This window comes from Mirounga leonina, unplaced genomic scaffold, assembly GCF_011800145.1.
Source record: "Mirounga leonina isolate KUSES-001 unplaced genomic scaffold, KU_Mleo_1.0 Mir_200, whole genome shotgun sequence".
Lineage (NCBI taxonomy): Eukaryota > Metazoa > Chordata > Mammalia > Carnivora > Phocidae > Mirounga > Mirounga leonina.
In genome coordinates this window covers 1582058-1598137 of record NW_023270503.1, presented here as the reverse complement: position 1 = coordinate 1598137, position 16080 = coordinate 1582058, and the positions used below count along the sequence as shown (strand labels likewise).

Sequence of the window (16080 nt, the reverse complement as noted above, 5' to 3'; positions counted from 1 at the left end):
GGTCATGATCCCAGGGTCCTGGGATGGAGTCCCACATCGGGGCTCCTTGCTCAGCAGGGAGCCTGCTTCTCCCTCTCCTTCTGCCTTCCGCTCCCCCTGCTTGTGCTCTCTCTCTGACAAATAAAATCTTAAAAAAAAAAAAAAAAAAAGAGGGCGCCTGGGTGGCTCAGTTGGTTAAGCGACTGCCTTCAGCTCAGGTCATGATCCTGGAGTCCCAGGATCAAGTCCCGCATCAGGCTCCCTGCTCAGCAGGGAGTCTGCTTCTCCCTCTGACCACCCCCCTCTCATGCTCTATCTCATTCCCTCTCTCAAATAAATAAATAAAATCTTAAAAAAAAAAAAAGATAATCTGATTGAATTTTATCTGCTCACTCTTATTGTGAGAATGCCCAAGAAGTGTACCCTTTCCTGATGGAGAGGGAGTGGCAGGGCTAGCATGACACCTCCGAGCTTGCTCTAAGCAGTGCTAGCCTTAGGGTGGTCCAGCCAACAGCCTAACCATTTTTTTTTTTTTTTTAAGATTTTATTTATTTGAGAGAGAGAGAATGAGAGAGAGCAAGCACATGAGAGGGGGGAGGGTCAGAGGGAGAAGCAGACTCCCTGCCGAGCAGGGAGCCCGATGCGGGACTTGATCCCGGGACTCCAGGATCATGACCTGAGCCGAAGGCAGTCGCTTAACCAACTGAGCCACCCAGGCGCCCAGCCTAACCATTCTGTAGGAGGACAGGACCTTGTGGATGCTGCTGGAGCAAACTGGAGGCCCAGCACCATAGTTTGCAGAGAAGCTGGAATGGGCTCTGGAACCGCAAGAGCAGGGCAGGCGGCTGCCCAGCTCTGCAGGCTGATGTGCTTTCCTGCCCCGGCGTGAACGTGCCCCTGGCCTGGTAGTGCACCGGCTCCCACCCTGCCTCCGACAGCTAGGAGCCAGGGCTGAGTGTCTGCCTTCCGCTAGCTTCCATACAGGTGTGGGGGGCTCTGTGTGTGCCCCATTGTTCCACAGCACCACCCTCCCCCAGCTGGGTGGCAGTGTGAATGGGTTGCAGCTATATTTAGAGTGAAACTCCTGGGGCCACCACAAAGGAGTGACTGCATCTTCAGGAGGGTGGGTGGGCGGGAAGGGGACAGGGGAGCCAAGCTATTTTCAGAACACATGTCACTGCTGGCTACAGAGCAAGACTGTGGCCATAATGCCGAGGGAAACAATAGCTGTGGCCAGAGGAAGAGCCTGTTATGTTTCAGGTGGGATGTTTGCAACTGCTCAGGAAACCCGACCCCGCCCGACAGCAGCACAAATCACAGCAAAGCCTCGTGGAGGCAGAGGGAGGTGGGGGATTCACAGGGCCAAGATGAGGTGCCAAGAAGCCACGCCTCATGCCTAGAGGCGGATTTTCAGTGACTGCTTTGCCCGAGGGGCCTGATTAGGACTGAGACACCTCTGACCAATTTCCCAGACAAACCAGGTACCCTGCGCTCTGGTCTCTGGACAGCCCCCAAGAATGGCAATGGGAATGGAAAGGACTCGGTCAGAAAGCATCGAGACGGGCAGAACCGACCTAATACCAAGAGGTGTCTCAGATAACAGGCAAAGCCTGGGCTGAGCCACAGAGTGTGGCCTCAAAGCCCCAGGTGGGCGGACTTGGCCCCCCAGTACTCAGGGACTTGCCTGGGTGCCGTGGCTCCAGCTGCACAGGCCTGAGAGCTGCCCACACCCCTATTCTGACCTCCATTCGGCCCCACTCACCAGCCCCTGTGCACCGCCGGAAGCAGGGAGGGACAGGCTGCGGACGGAGGCCAGGTCTCGCCTCCCCCAACCCACAGATGAGCTTGGGCCCAGGGGCCTAGGTGGGAGAAGGGAAGTGGGGGTGTGGCCACAGCCCCAGATCTCAGTTGGACTTTATAGTCATCGTGGGGGCCAGGAGGATTTTTTTCAACTCCATCTTCATATCCCCTTCCCCAAACATGTGTGGTTCCTGTTTTGCTGCATCTGTAAAAGGCGCCGGGAGCTGGGGACTTGCCTTACACCTCTCGGTTAACACCCCTGGAGACTGATGGAGTTCAGAGCAGTGTAATTTACAGCCCATCTCTCCAATCTTAATTCACCCGATGCTCCTCTCTTCCTTATTGTATTAGTGTGACCCAGGTACCTGCCAACAATAATGGCCTCTCCAGCTAGGAGCCTCTCCCCCACTCCCAGGACAATTTATACCTTTTCCTTGGGATTTTCCCCCCTTAAATTAAACAAAAAGAGGAAAAATAAGAAAAGGTTAACATGGGTTTGGAGTGCTGCAGCCCCGTGGTTCTGGGCAGGGAGCCAATGGCCCGAGGGCACACACATGTGTGTGCTCTCCCAGAAGGGCCTTCACCGGCCCTGTTTTACAGCCACCTCGGCACAGACTCCAGGGTTCACGCATATGGCCAGACAGATGTGTCTGGCTTACGTTCAAGGCTGGAAAATGAAGAATTATGGAAGTGAAGGGCCCCGGGCATTAAAAGGGGGGGGGGGAAGGAAGGGGGGAATTTTTCCTCTGCTGAGAAATCCTCCTGTGGCTGTGAGGCTGGAGGAAGAAGGCTGACAGGAGGCAGGGCCGCCAGCAGTGGTACATGTGGGGCCTGTTCTTAAAGGGGCCACAGCAACCTCAAGCCCCAGCTGGCCTGAGCAGCCAGCTCTGAAGGAGGTGACAGGGACAACAAGCTTCCCGAGCAGGGGCGGCCACCGGCACCGGACATCAAGTCTCATACAAGACCTCCTGGTTGCAAGGTACTGCTTGCTGCTGGAGAGGCCAAGCTGAGCACGGTGCTCTCGACAAGGCCATGCCCCCATGGCACTCGCTCCCACGGCATCCTGTACTCCCCTGTGGCAACCATGCACGCTCGCACCTCAAATCGCTGGCTCATCCATTCACTGTACACTCTGTACATCCTGGCCTGGGACTTCTTTGGTTCACTCCTGTGGCCCCTGACCACCAGCCTCGCAGATGCTCATCACCACTTATTAAACTGAACTGAAGACACAGTACTTGCTTCTAAGGAGTTCACAGTACCGGCGGGGGTGGGGGGGGTGGGGGGTGGCGGAGGCGGGGAACAAGTCCAGAAATAACTGTAATATGAGACAAGATATAAGTATCACAAATGAAGTATAAATCAGTGCCACGGGAACACTGAGCAAAGAGAGATGAATTCCTCCTGAGGGTATCAGGGAAGGCTTCACTGGGGAGAGAAGTTTCGTCTGAGGATTTGAAGGAAGAATAGAGTTTCAACAGGTAACAGGAAACGTGGAACAGAAAAAGGGTATCCTGGTCTGAGGGAACAGCATGAGAGTGGGGAAGGGTAGAGCACGTCAGAGGGCAGTGAGAGGAGAGGACAGTTAGAGCTGCCGTCCAGGTAGAAGGGCCTTACTGTCTGGACAAGCACTGTACACACACTTCCTGAGGTAGGTGCTGTCACCACTTTCATTTTATAGATGAGGAAACAGTTTTAGAGGAATTAAATAATTTGCCCAATGTCATATAGCTAGTAAGGTTCACTGGGGATAGGAGAAGAGGCTGGAAAAAGACTGGGAACAGATGGGAAAACCTCCAATGCCATGGTAAGGAATTAGACTTTATCAGCGAAGCAAAGACCCTGACGATTTCCGAGCAGGGGAGTGGCTCTTCTGGGAAGAGAGTGATAAAAGCACTCGAGGTGCACCAGAGGGGCTGAGGTGGACAGGGTCCCGGTGTCACGCGACTCCAGGAGCTGCCATTCACAGACTGCCAAGTGAACAGCACCCCTGGCGTTGTGCAGTGCACGGGCCTCGCCCGCTACAATCCAAGGCGGTACGTGGACCAGCACGGCAGTGGTGGCAACGGGAACAAGTGAGAAGGAAACAAATGAGTGAACAGAGAGGGTCTGATAAGAAATCAGACACATGGGGTTAAAAGCCAGCGAGGAATTTTAAAAGGATTCTCTAGTTGCTACTGTCTATTCAGTCACTGAACAAATATTTGCTGAGTGCCAACTCTGCACGCTGAGACTAACAGAAAGTAACAGAAAGGAAGGAGGGGACCAAGAAGAGAATGGTGGTGAGGAAACCTAGGAGGGTGGCGTGGCCAACAGAGAGGGAGAAGACAAAGGCTCACTTGAGCTTCACTGCGGGTGGAGGGCCTGACGCTATAGAGACGCTAACTACGACAGGGATCGAGACCTGATAAAGACAGGTACTTGGGCACTTCTTTTTTTTTTTTAAGATTTTATTTACTTATTTGAGAGAGAGCATAAGCGGGGGGAGGGGGGGGCAGCAGGCAGAAGGAGAGAGAGAGGGAGAAGCAGATTCCCTGCCGAGCAGGGATCCCGATGTGGGGCTCGATCCCAGGACCCTGGGATCATGACCTGAGCTGAAGGCAGACGCCTAATGACTGAACCACCCAGGCGCCCCCACTTGGGGACTTCTGAAAGAACAGTTTCCATAACTGCTGGGTTGAGGGTCAAGACATGGAGGTGGTGAGTATAGATAGTACTTTGGGAAGACTGACGATGAGGAAGAAAAGAACCACAGGACAGGAAGAAAGACAGCTTGAGGATGCAGTTGCTTTGCAGGCCACAACAGAGGGTTCCGTACAGACCCCAACGGGCTGAGGAGGCAGCTACACCATGATGATGACCCGGCAGAGGGATCGCACACTTGATTCCAACTGGCAAGCGGACACGAATGTCTCAAGAACAACAGATCCCAACTGGTATTCATTCCCCTTCCCGGGGGAGCGTTCTGATTGGTGTTCAGACAAATGATCAGACCACAGGGACCATTTAAGGAGCTCACACTGTGTGCCATTCATTGTGCTGAGTGCTGACACACACTGGCTCCCGCAGGCCGTACAGCAATTCCAGGAGGTAGGCGCTATTACCACTTCCATTTTACAGATGGGGAAACAGGCTCTGAGGAGTTAAACAATGTGCCCAAAGTCACAAAGCCAGTAAGTGGTGGAGCCCAGAACAGGATCAGGTCGGTCTGACCACAATGCACTAAGGCCTGCACCAAAGGCAGGGGCGGCTGAAGAGAGGACTGAAAACAAGGCATTCCTAAAGAGTCCTGATGCTTCCCCAAGCTTACAGTCCTTGAAGGGAGGAGCATGACTGGCTCTTCCCTGTCTGCCCCGAGCTCTAGATAAGAGGAAGAAACTTGAGTTTCTAGTGCAAAAGGACAGACTTGGGAGAGCCATTAAAAAAAAAACTTGCTGCAAGGGCAGGTATGGGTCCACAGAGAGCTGATGGTGGAGGAACCTTGTATGGAGATGAAGCAGTTTCTCTCTGGGAGGGTCCACAGTGTCCTGTCCAGAGGGGCTCAGCCATTACACTGGAAATCCAGATAAGCAGACTGTGGCTATGACATTCTCTTCCCTGGTAAGAGGTGTCCTCTACAGAGCATCTATGACCTCTCCAGGAGTATCTGGATAAGGTTTAGGGGAACTTTGAAACCCCTGAAATTGTGAGGAAGATTGTGTACGTGTGGGTGTATATTCACAGATTATCACTGGGGAAGAAGCTTTCATCAGATTCTCTGAGAAGAACCTGCTTCTGCCTTGGAGTCCATGAGGAGGGAGACTCCCGGCACCACAAGTGCTACCAGGATTTGGTGATAGAGGAAGAAAATAGGTAGAACCAGTAAAGGACACTGAAAGACAGTGTCTTCCTGAGAGGGTCCTGTTCATCCCTACTCACGACTCACACTCCCGTCGTGCACTATACAGCCACGACCCTGATAGGAACCACCCTCCCCAGGCAGGCCCCACCTGGATCTTTTCTTGGCGACGCTGCTGCTCGGCTATCTTCCTGGCCAGAGCCAGCTTCTTGGCACGAAGTTCCCTGATGTCATCCTCACCCCCGCTGCCTTCGGCCTCTGAATCTTCCTCAAAGTCTTCAATCACCACGTCCTCCTCCTTTGGGTGGTGGAGCGGGCCAGGGGAGAGAGGAGACTGTGAGCCCATGGCACTTACCAGACCCACCCTCCTGTACTTCCAGCACTCCCAGTTCCATGCTTTTTTGGATCTTCCTTTCAAAGGGCCCCAAGGTGTATACTTCCCTCAATTCAGGCAGAGAGGGAATAGAGAGAAGCTGCCACCTCTCCTTTCCCCACCAACTACTCCCTTTTGCACTCCAGGCTCTTTCCTCTTGGAGAGTCACAGGTCCACACCAGAAGTCACTCACACACACATATACTTCCATACTTATACACACACTCACCAAATCAAGCTCTGAACCTATTTTCATTTTGTATCACCAAGGGGGAAAACAACAGAGAATGTTAAACCACTCAATTTAAATCTAATTCCTTCTAATGATCTGATAGAAATCAATTCTGGCCAAGAGCTGGGAGTTAGGCGTAGAAGCTCCCCTGCCCCCAGATGGCTGCAGGGAGCAGATGCTGTGGCTCAGCAGACCTTGCCCTGATTTCTTTTTAAGACCACAGCCTGGCGGTGTGGGGGCTACTGAGCCCCATTACAGGAATTCACATGACATGCCCTTGCTCAGCTGCCCTCTCGGGGTCTGGGCAGACTAGGAGACGGCTGGCTGGCTAGCTTCAGGAGCCTCCTGCCAGGCTGGCGGAGCTTTCCCCAGGGATGGCCCTCCCCGCCTGCAGCTTCACTCTCAGAAGCCCCCACTCCCCGGGTGGTCCCAGGCTCCATTCCTCACTCTCTCACTTCTGACCTTGGTCATCAGAGAACATGCAGCTGCCCAAGAGCATGTCCTCTGAGGGACAGGATTAGCATGGGTAACAGAGTGATTAGTAGGAGAAGATTCTTGTGCTTCTACCTGGTTGACGATAATGACACTGATTATGACAATAACAGCTACCATTTACTGAATGCTCACTACTGGCCAGATAATTGGGTTAAGTGTTTTTCACATATCAACTCATTTGATACTCACGATGGTCTTTGAAACAGATGCTACTGTCATCCCTAATTTATAAATGAACACGCTGAGGTTTAGAGAGTTAAACAATTTGCTCAGGGATAACAGTTAAAAAGTGGCAGAGCAGTGAGCCTGATTCCAAAACACGTGCTCTTCGCAATAAGAGTGGGCAAGAAGCACAGGGCTGGGGTCTGGACTCTAGACAGCAAGGCCAGACCAGCCCCGAGTGGCTCAGCTTTGCCAGGCTTCCAAAAGGCCCAGCTGGGATGTGTTGGGCGCAGTCTGCTCTCTCCTCTAACTGTCCATCTCAAGATGATATTCTGATGGATTCTCTTGGCTGGAAGTGGTTGGTAAAGTGTGTGGGTGGGTAGCTGATGCTCTGTCTTGGGAGCAGAATCTAGGGGGGTAGAAAGACAGGTGTTTTGGCAGCATCCCTAGGAATAGGACTCTCTTCTGCTCATGAAGAATGATATCTGAAGAAACAGAATCACCGCCCCCTTCTTCCTCCCCTACCTAGCTTCAGTGACTCAGTCTTGCAGTTTCAGGAGAGATGGGGGTCTCAGGATGTGGCTCACTATCCCAGAAGTCTCAGGAGTCTGGGTCGCTTGCTGTCTACACTGACTGGGCATGTCACAACCCACAGGCTATGGTGTCACAGGATTCATTTCCAGGGGGCCCAGCACATGAGAAGGAGGAAGACTCTCTTTACACATTTACTTCCTTGTTCGTGGGGTTAACCTGAACTGGAGAGAGCGGGACAGGGTGGTGACCAGCCCATGGGGGAACACCGCCTCTGCCTGCTCTGACCAGGGATACACAGGGTTATCATGGGGCTTGGGGTGAGCTTGACTGAGGTCAAAAGGGGGTCAGTGAGGCTTGTCTGAGGTTCACTCAGCTCTCACAGCAAACGAGGAAGTGCAGGGTTATGAAATTACACAGACCAGGGTAAGCAGGGTTTCCCAGGGGCCACTAACATAAAGGAACCCAGGAGGCTCGTGGGAAAAGGAAGAAGTGGGCAGCACGGCGTGGGTCACAACCTTTGTCTGGTCAATAAGCCTTAGGAGAAAAGAGAGCGTGGCATGGCCAAACTCTGGGCCCAAAGAGCTGGTCTGCTCCTCATGAGTGGCGGAGACCTTCCTTGGCTTTTACATTGTTGTGTCCTTGTCTGTGGGCCTCACTTGCCTAACTGGAGTCGGTACTGCAGGCTCTACTGGCCAGAGGACACCTCTCTTAGCGATCCTGGAGAGCTGGCCTTGCTTCCTTTCCGCTGTATGCCTCAGCCTTGAAGTGTGGGTGAGAGAGCTGGCTGAGGTGCTGCCCCACCCATGCTTCCCTGCACAGTGCCCAGGGCTTGGGGGGCACTGCTTTGTCCTGCACAAAGCCTGGACACCCCGATGGCTTTAGCAAGCCCGCTGCCTCCTCCCGTAATGACAGCTCATTCTTTCCCATTATTCCCTGCCCAGGTTTCATCTGGAGTCTGGAATCATGGGCTCAGCTTTATCCCTGGAACCACCTCTGTCCTGGAAGCGGAGCCCTGTGTCATCAGGGGTGGGGTGGGGTTCTCCAGCTATTCTGATGAAGCCAGTCCAAGGCTCTGCTGCTCTGAAGACTCTGAACCAAAGGTGGCCACTCTATCACTGCCTCCGATCACAAACGACAGCTTCCAGCTGACATCTGGCTTCCCTGGCTTGTTGCTGATTTCATCCCTGCACCCCACCCTGCTCCACCAGGCGCTTGAGACTGCTGTGGGCCAAATGACTGTGCTGGCCGGCTGCTGACCTGGCCTCTGGCTAGAATCACTTCCGTCCCTTCTTGAAGTCCGACGTCCCTTCCCACCTAAGTCTCCTCTGCCTTTAACACTGTGGGGTAAAAAAGGAGAGCCCACCTCCAGGCCAGAGCGAGCTGTGCGTGCACACCTGGAGTCACTCAGACACACAGCAGCGCAGGGGCGGTGCTGTTAAACGCGTACATGGGCCGACACTGTCCCACACTCCCGTTTACTCAGAACCCACAGCCAGCGGGGAAGCCGGCGGCACAGTTCAACTTAAACTGACACACAAACCCAGCACATACAGACCCACGACAGCAATCCCCCTCAAAAGGACACATACATGCTCAGGAGGGCAACTGTCGGCGGGGTTTAGCCAGGGTGGGCACACAGGCGCGTGCGCACACACACATATACGCATGGTCTGGAGTGAAGCAAGGGCTACAGGAACAACCAAGGGCAAACAAACAAGAGGAGAATTCCTTAATCACATCAGGATGTGCAGGAGGGAGGGAGGGAGGGAGAATAGGCCGGGGGAGGGGGTGATTTTCCACATGGGGCCAGCAATGTCAGCTCTTCCTGTACGTGTGCTGGAGGCTGGAGTTCAGGCCTGTGCGGCGCTGAGCTCCACACATCCATAAACTTGATCCTCAGCCTGAACCCTAACACCCCCCCCCACTCCCTTTCCTAAGCCTCCCGAGCTGCACATTATTAAACTCTTTCTTTCCCTCCCTTCTCCAATGCAACGTTAAAAAGAAGCATCTGGAACTCGTAGCAGAGTGAGATGGAGACACTGGGGTGGGACTGGCAGGAAGGGGCACCAGCAGAGTGCACTCCTGAGAAGTTGGCTGCTCACGTCCACATCCATACTGCTCTGAGTGGTTATAAATAACCGGGGAGAAGAGGCAGCCACGGGCAGAGCAGGGGTGGGGTGGGGTGGGGGTAGGGAGCCTTCCCCTCTGCCACAGCGGGCTCTCCCTGCACAGTACCTCATCTTCCAGTTGTTTTCCCTCTTGGCTTCCCATTTCCTTTCCCATGGTGTCTGGGACGGGTGCCACTGACACATATTTTCCACCCTTGAATGCCAGCAGAGGCTCTTCTTGTCCACAAAGGGCTTCCAGAAAATACTTCAGCACTGTGACCCTTTTGCAGTCGGCTGCAATAACCTACAGGGCGAGAGGGAGAGACGAGAAACAGCATTTTCTGCAAGGGAAGATGAAGATGACAGGCATTGTTTGCTGGCAGAGGGGCACATGAGAAGCGTGTCAAAGTTACCGGATAAGGCAGTAGCGTGGACAAGTGGGACTTCGAGGGTGTAGGGGATTGTGAAGGAGGGGCAGGGGCGGGGGTTTGAGGGCCAAGCTCCTCTAGAGGAAGAAAGTCACTGTCTCTATTTAGGTCATCCCTGGGGGAGCAGACAATCCCATGACCAACGACAGGTGCCCTCTGGGCCTTTTGCCTTTCTTCTGCTGAGGGCCTGATATAAAAAAAGAGTAAATTACATTCGTCTAAGTTTAGTATTTAATTGATAGAAGGAAGGGTGGAGCGTAGAACACTGGCTTTCCCAGAACACAGCTTCCTGATACCCTCACTGCCACTCTCCATTCCCCTCCCAGCTCCCCTCTCCAGGCTCCCAAGAGGAGCACTTCCAGCCTGAGTGTAAAATGAATGATGAGGGCTTTCTTGGCTGTTTCATTTCAGCTAGATCACTTTGGGCTTCCCCTGACAGGTTCCTGCCCCACCCAAGAGCTTCTCATGCTGAAGAGACTGGGGTCAGGCAGGAAACTATTGTCAGGAGAAGGGAGGCAGGCAAAGCAGGTAGGGGGTGTTTCACCAAAACTCTGCTCCTCCAGGGCTTCATGCCACCCTGCTCCCATGTGGCCACATCAGCACGTAAGCCAGCGCTGTCAGAGAAGCTGGGGCTGATTTAGCTGAAATGAAATTCAATATCTTGAGCAATCGTCAAATCTAAGTGTCTCAGATGAAGTTTCCATAGTCACTCTGTCTGGGGTCCTTCTCCTGCTAGACCACACAGGTGTGTCCTCACTTGCAAATCCATCTGTGCTGCTCGCACCCTCTCATGACCTGCTGTTCATCTCTGGCCCCTGGGGCCCTTTCCTCCAAAGGAGAGGAGGAGCCCTGCTTGATCTGGAGCTTGGAGACTGGTGAAGACCATCACCCCTTCATCAGCACTGACTCTAGCCCCTGCAGAGTGCTCCCCATTCCAGAATGTGAAAGCGACCTCGATGTCGATATCACATTGTAAAGTACTAACTTGGAGACTGGCTTTGATTGTTTGCTCATTGTTTCACAGGTGCATATGTCCCTCACCTGGACAATAATCCCACTGGTAGCAAAGGATACATCTTGTACTTGCTTTCCTGTCAAGGGGTGCTAAAGACAAGTGGGGCACGCAGGAGGCTCACAGGGAGGACGGACAGGCATGGGGAGGCTCGGCTGGGTACCACAGGGACATGAGGCAGGCACGGTCCAAGTCTTCTAGGACACTGGGGAAATGAACACTACTGTGCCAGCTGGCTAGCCAGGGCAAATGCAACACACACCAGTCAACTGGGACTCCAACTCCGTGACTCTGTCCTCTGCTGTCTCTCTGCGCCAAACCCGCTCTTCTCTCTGCCTGGGAGTGGCCCCTGCTCACCCTCACCAATGGCCCTGGGAGCATTATAGGCCTGAATCTCAGGCTCAGGACCTTGACCACCTCCACCTGACCTAACAGGTGCTCAGCTACCCAGAGAAGGCTTAGGAAGGGACAGCCATCTTGAGTTTGGGGTGTCCAGTCTTGGGCTTGGGCCAGGGCAGGTAACCACAGGTTCCATTGCATGTGTTCAAACATGTCATGAGGAAGGCTAGAAATACAGAAGCAGGGGCTAAAACGCATTAAAGAACAGAGCTGCAATGAGTAACGGCCCAGCAAGCAGCACGCACAGTGGCCTCCTGCATCCCCAGCCTCTCACTTGCAGAGGAAACTTCTGCATTTCCACAAGACTGCCAGTTTCCTCTCTGTGGTCTAATTTTAACCACCTTGTCGTTACAGTGTGTGTCAGCCACCTGACCCCACTATGACCTCTGACCTTATGCCCTAACTACTGCTTGCACGATGGAGAATTATGTAATGGGTCCAGGACTTTCCTTTTCAGTGTGAGGCTGTTACCACTGAATGGAGAGGAGGTGGGGGTAGAGGGGTGAGAGGAAGACAGAGAAAAAGCTTGCCGTGGTCCTTGGCATCACCTGGATGGTGAGAAGAATGCAGGAACTCCTGCCAAGTGTGCAGCAGAAATTTGCCCAGAAGAGGAGAGTGTGTCCATGGCTGTGTGTGCCTACTGACGGGCAGTGAGGAGAGTTCCTGCTGTTCTAGCATGCACTGGGTGGCATGCTCAGAGGCTCAGGAAAAGAATGTGATTCCTGGCCAAGAGGGAGAAAGGGCATATGCGTGGACATGGGACTCTTGGAGATGGGGATTTCCAGGGCACAGCAGGACCCAGGGACGCAGACATCCTGAGCCTGCCTGCAGCACATCCTTCGGGGATCAGTGGGGATTGTCATTCACATAGACACAAAAGCAAAATGGAGTGCCCCCCACCTTCGACTGTCACCCAAATGTTTAGAAGGAACATGGTTTCCTTGGGGATCTTGTCTGCTATGGCCATTAGTTTCTTCCCAGGACAAGGGCACTCCTGGCTGATTCTCAAAGGGTTTTGATCCTGTGGGGTCTCTGAGTTACCACTAAGAAGTGTGGAGAGAATTCCATGCGTTTGCAGAGAGAAAAGCCACTTAGCCTTTTGGAATTGTGAACTCTTTCCCCTGCAATCCAACTAGTAGGGAGGACAGCCAAGGTTGTGTGGGCTCCTTAGGTTTCCAAAGGGCACTGTGAGTGAGAATGGGCCTCTAGTTATTTAGTGGATGGGGGAACTGAGGCACAAAAGTCTAGGGCTTGCCGAGGGGCTTAGCCTCTGTCTCTAGCCCGCTGGCCTATCTGTTAAAGCATTCTGCTTTAAGGCAGGAGGAATGAGCCCAGCAGGGTGAGGACTACAGTTCTCTTGGTCCCGGAGTCTACATGAGGCTCATGGCAATATTCTCCCAGATAAAGCCTCCAGCACTTCAGTCAGGGAAAAAAGTGTAAATATGGTTAATAAGAGACATCATGATGGAAAAAACCCTTCAACCACCCACAAAGAGCCAACTCCAAGATGATCTTTGGCTGGCCAAGGAGGACTTCCTGGTAGGACAGGGGTTAAAGCTGGGCTCCCTGCTTGGAGAGGGGGGAGTCCAGCTAAAGTCTATGACATAATCTCCACAATAGCCCTGTTCATGAGTACATTTTTCCATTCTATATCAATGAAAAACACAGAATGTAAGTGATCTGTACATTGCAGCTCTGGGCAAACTCTAGATTCTCTAGAGGAGAAAGAGCTGGGCAGGAGGGCTCCTTCTGGGCTATTAACAGGCTGGGCTGGCCTAGAGCTAGAGGCAGGTATAAGGGCTGCTGGCCAGGGAATACCCCAGGGAACCTGGGATCCAGCACCTTCTCAGTAGTAGTCCTGACTTTTCTGGAAGCAGACTCACTGTGTAGGAGATTACCAGGAACTCCAAAGTTGATGGACAAAATGTCTCACACAAATTACTCTAATCAACTTCGAGAAGAAAACTGGGGAGCTTTAGGTCAGGGAAGAACTAAAAGAAAGGCACTCGGAGAAAGCCCCTTTCCCTTCCCCTGAAGCCCATCTGAGGCAATGAGCCCCACCATTGGGAACTGAAACCTCTAGCTTCAGGGCTCCAGTTATCACTGGATCAGGTCCACACGCAAAGAACCAAGCAGAAAGGAAAACTGAAAGTGAGATGTGGCGAGGCGATACAAGAGCCTGGCCTGTCCGAGGCTCAGTTCCTTAGAGATACAGTGTGAGCGTGCACAGGGTGAGTGGAGGTTGGAGCGACATGGAAGGTTAGGTCTTGTAGAAAGCAGAAAGAAACCTCTAGGTTAATAGAGAAGAGAAAAGGCAGACTGAGCTACCAGTGTGGGGTACCTTGGGGGGTGGGGTGGGGTGGTAGATAAGCAAGGAATGGAGTTCTCTGGAAACTCTCTATAGCCACTTGGGAGGGGACAAGCCCAGTCTGGGCAGACATGCCCTGGAAGGAACAGAAAAAGAGATCTAAGCTGAGTTAAGGAAGATGGGGGAGGGCGAGAGAGAGTAAAGGAACTGAGCACCAGGTACCACAGACTGCTGTACTCTGAGTTGCAAGACTTAACACCTTACAGCTGCCATGGGGAGGGGAGGACACTCCTCCTTTCCCCGTGCCCATGTAGCCAAGGAATAGGAGGAGGCGTCACAGAGCTGAACCAGGTCTCTGGATGCAAGTCTAGGGAATAAGGGGCTCATGCCATCTTGCCTGGGTTCCTGTTATCTCCAAACAGGCCTCTTGGAAGGCACGAGAGCACAACAGTGGCTGCTTAGATTCTGCAAAATTTCTTTTTCTGAACTTTTGATTTGGGGGAATCAGAATTTAAACCCCTACTATCAGCCAGTTCCATTTTCTCTGGTCTTAAAGAAGTCCCACTTGCTACTGCTCCTCTGCTTAAAGAGAAAAATCGCATGGGTTTTCCTCTACAAACTTTACAGGTTGTTTTTTTCGTTTCTCTCAACGGAGCCAATTATTCTCACATTTGTTGAAACCTTCAATCAAACTTTATAGCTTGTTAATTTTACGGAATGTCCTTAGAGCAAGTAAGATGCAGACAGGAAAGTGAAGTCTTGCTAAGATTATTAAGAAAGCTTAAAATAGCCTACAAATCCACCACCAAGGCTGGTGAATAGAGGCTGCTTGGCTGGCTTCTGAGGTCAATTAGCAATGGGTTAATTATCATCTTTAATCAGCCAAGCCTACAGGATTGGCTACAAGAAGCTAACGTCAGACTAAAGTGTTTTCACAAACTGGGAACCTCTAGTTATTCACAACTCACCCTCACAGGAGCCTGCAGGGTGAGAAGGACAATTCCGTAGTGGCCAAGGGTGGGTCAGCCTAAGAGGTCTGCCAATGAAAGTTCAGACACAGGGAATCCTCTGGAGCTGGGAGGACAGAGGAAGTGGTTTATTCACATTCCTAGAGGGAGGGGCTTCCAGGCAGGGAGCAGACTCCAGAGGCAGGAGGCAAGCTGGCCATAAGGATGCACAAGGACTCTGAAGACACAGGAAGTAGCTTACAATGGGGAGACAGACATTGGCAGCCTACCTGAATCAGAAGAAATTGGTACTGAATTGTGAAAGAGGGTCACAGGTCAGAGGGGAAAGAAAGGAGACCTATGCAGGTGCTGAATGATAAAGGGGACAGAGGGAGAAGAGGCATGGGTCCTTGTGCTGGAAGCATAACCTGACAACCCCTGGGCATATCGTCCAAAGGAATCAATCAGCATTTCACGCTTTCCCTATCCCTGCTGCAGCAGGGCCCCATATCTATGCAAGGCAGCTAAACACAGGCCCCTCCCTCAGTCATTTTTTTTTTTTTTTAAGATTTTATGTATTTGACAGAGAAAGATAGCGAGAGCAGGAACACAAGCAGGGGGAGTGGGAGAGGGAGAAGTAGGCTCCCCGCCAAGCAGGGAGCCCGATGCAGGGCTCGATCCCAGGACCCTGGGATCATGACCTGAGCCGAAGGCAGACGCTTAACGACTGAGCCACCCAGGCACCTCCCCTCAGTCACTTTTGATCCCAATGTCCAGACCCAGCACTCCTGAGTCTTACGGTTAGTCTGTGTTAGTTAAGAGGTCAGTGAATCACAAGATGAGATGTTAATGTGATCGATCAACCCACAGCAGCCACCCCAACCCACGTGGCTGGTCCCAACAGCTGTTTTTTTTCCCTAGTGGAGGCAATGGGGGCCATTACCCATCAGCTGGCAATGCACAGACTGGTATGGCAGCCTGCTCCCCTCACCCACATCTACTGTGTGTGTGTGTGTGTGTGCATGCACTTGCACCCCTGCACTGCCCGTACATCTCATAGAGAGGGGTGGGTGGGAACTGGAAAATGGTTAGGTGGGAAGACTTGGGGGAGAGAGAAGAGGCTACCATAATAGTTTTACTGTATATTCCAAAAAGTAGAGGTACTTGGCTACTGAAAGGGAGACTATGTTTACCCTGGAGGGAGAGCTGAGAGAACAGAACTGTGAAGCAGTTCTGGAAAATAGGAAGAGGCACAAGAGAGAGGCTGGGCCTTGCCTCCACCAAGTGACCGGCACTTCACTGGCAGTGAGAAGGTAAGTACAACAGTAGGAACAATGGTCCATTCTGGAAAGAGGCAAGTTGAAGCAATAAAGGGGGCTGATAAAGAGTCTGGGCTTTGGGGGCGCCTGGGTGGCTCAGTTGGTTGAGTGTCCAACTCTTGGTTTTGGCTCGGGTTATGATCTCA

General features: G+C 52.5%; 1 protein-coding gene across 4 annotated transcripts in view; it reads right to left on the bottom strand.

Moving 5' to 3' along the window:
* The window catches only part of SMG6 (SMG6 nonsense mediated mRNA decay factor), a 231850-nt gene that overhangs the window by 13405 nt on the left and 202365 nt on the right, over window positions 1-16080 (bottom strand). For all 4 annotated transcript variants that reach the window (XR_004683253.1, XM_035027542.1, XM_035027544.1 and 1 more), the window contains 2 exons: window positions 9649-9825; window positions 5769-5915 (listed from right to left, as the gene is read on the bottom strand). Coding sequence is in view for 3 of the 4 variants with exons in the window: in XM_035027542.1 (XP_034883433.1) it covers window positions 5769-5915; window positions 9649-9825 (324 nt within the window). In the remaining variant the exon portion in view is untranslated. The remainder of the gene's footprint in view (window positions 1-5768; window positions 5916-9648; window positions 9826-16080) is intronic.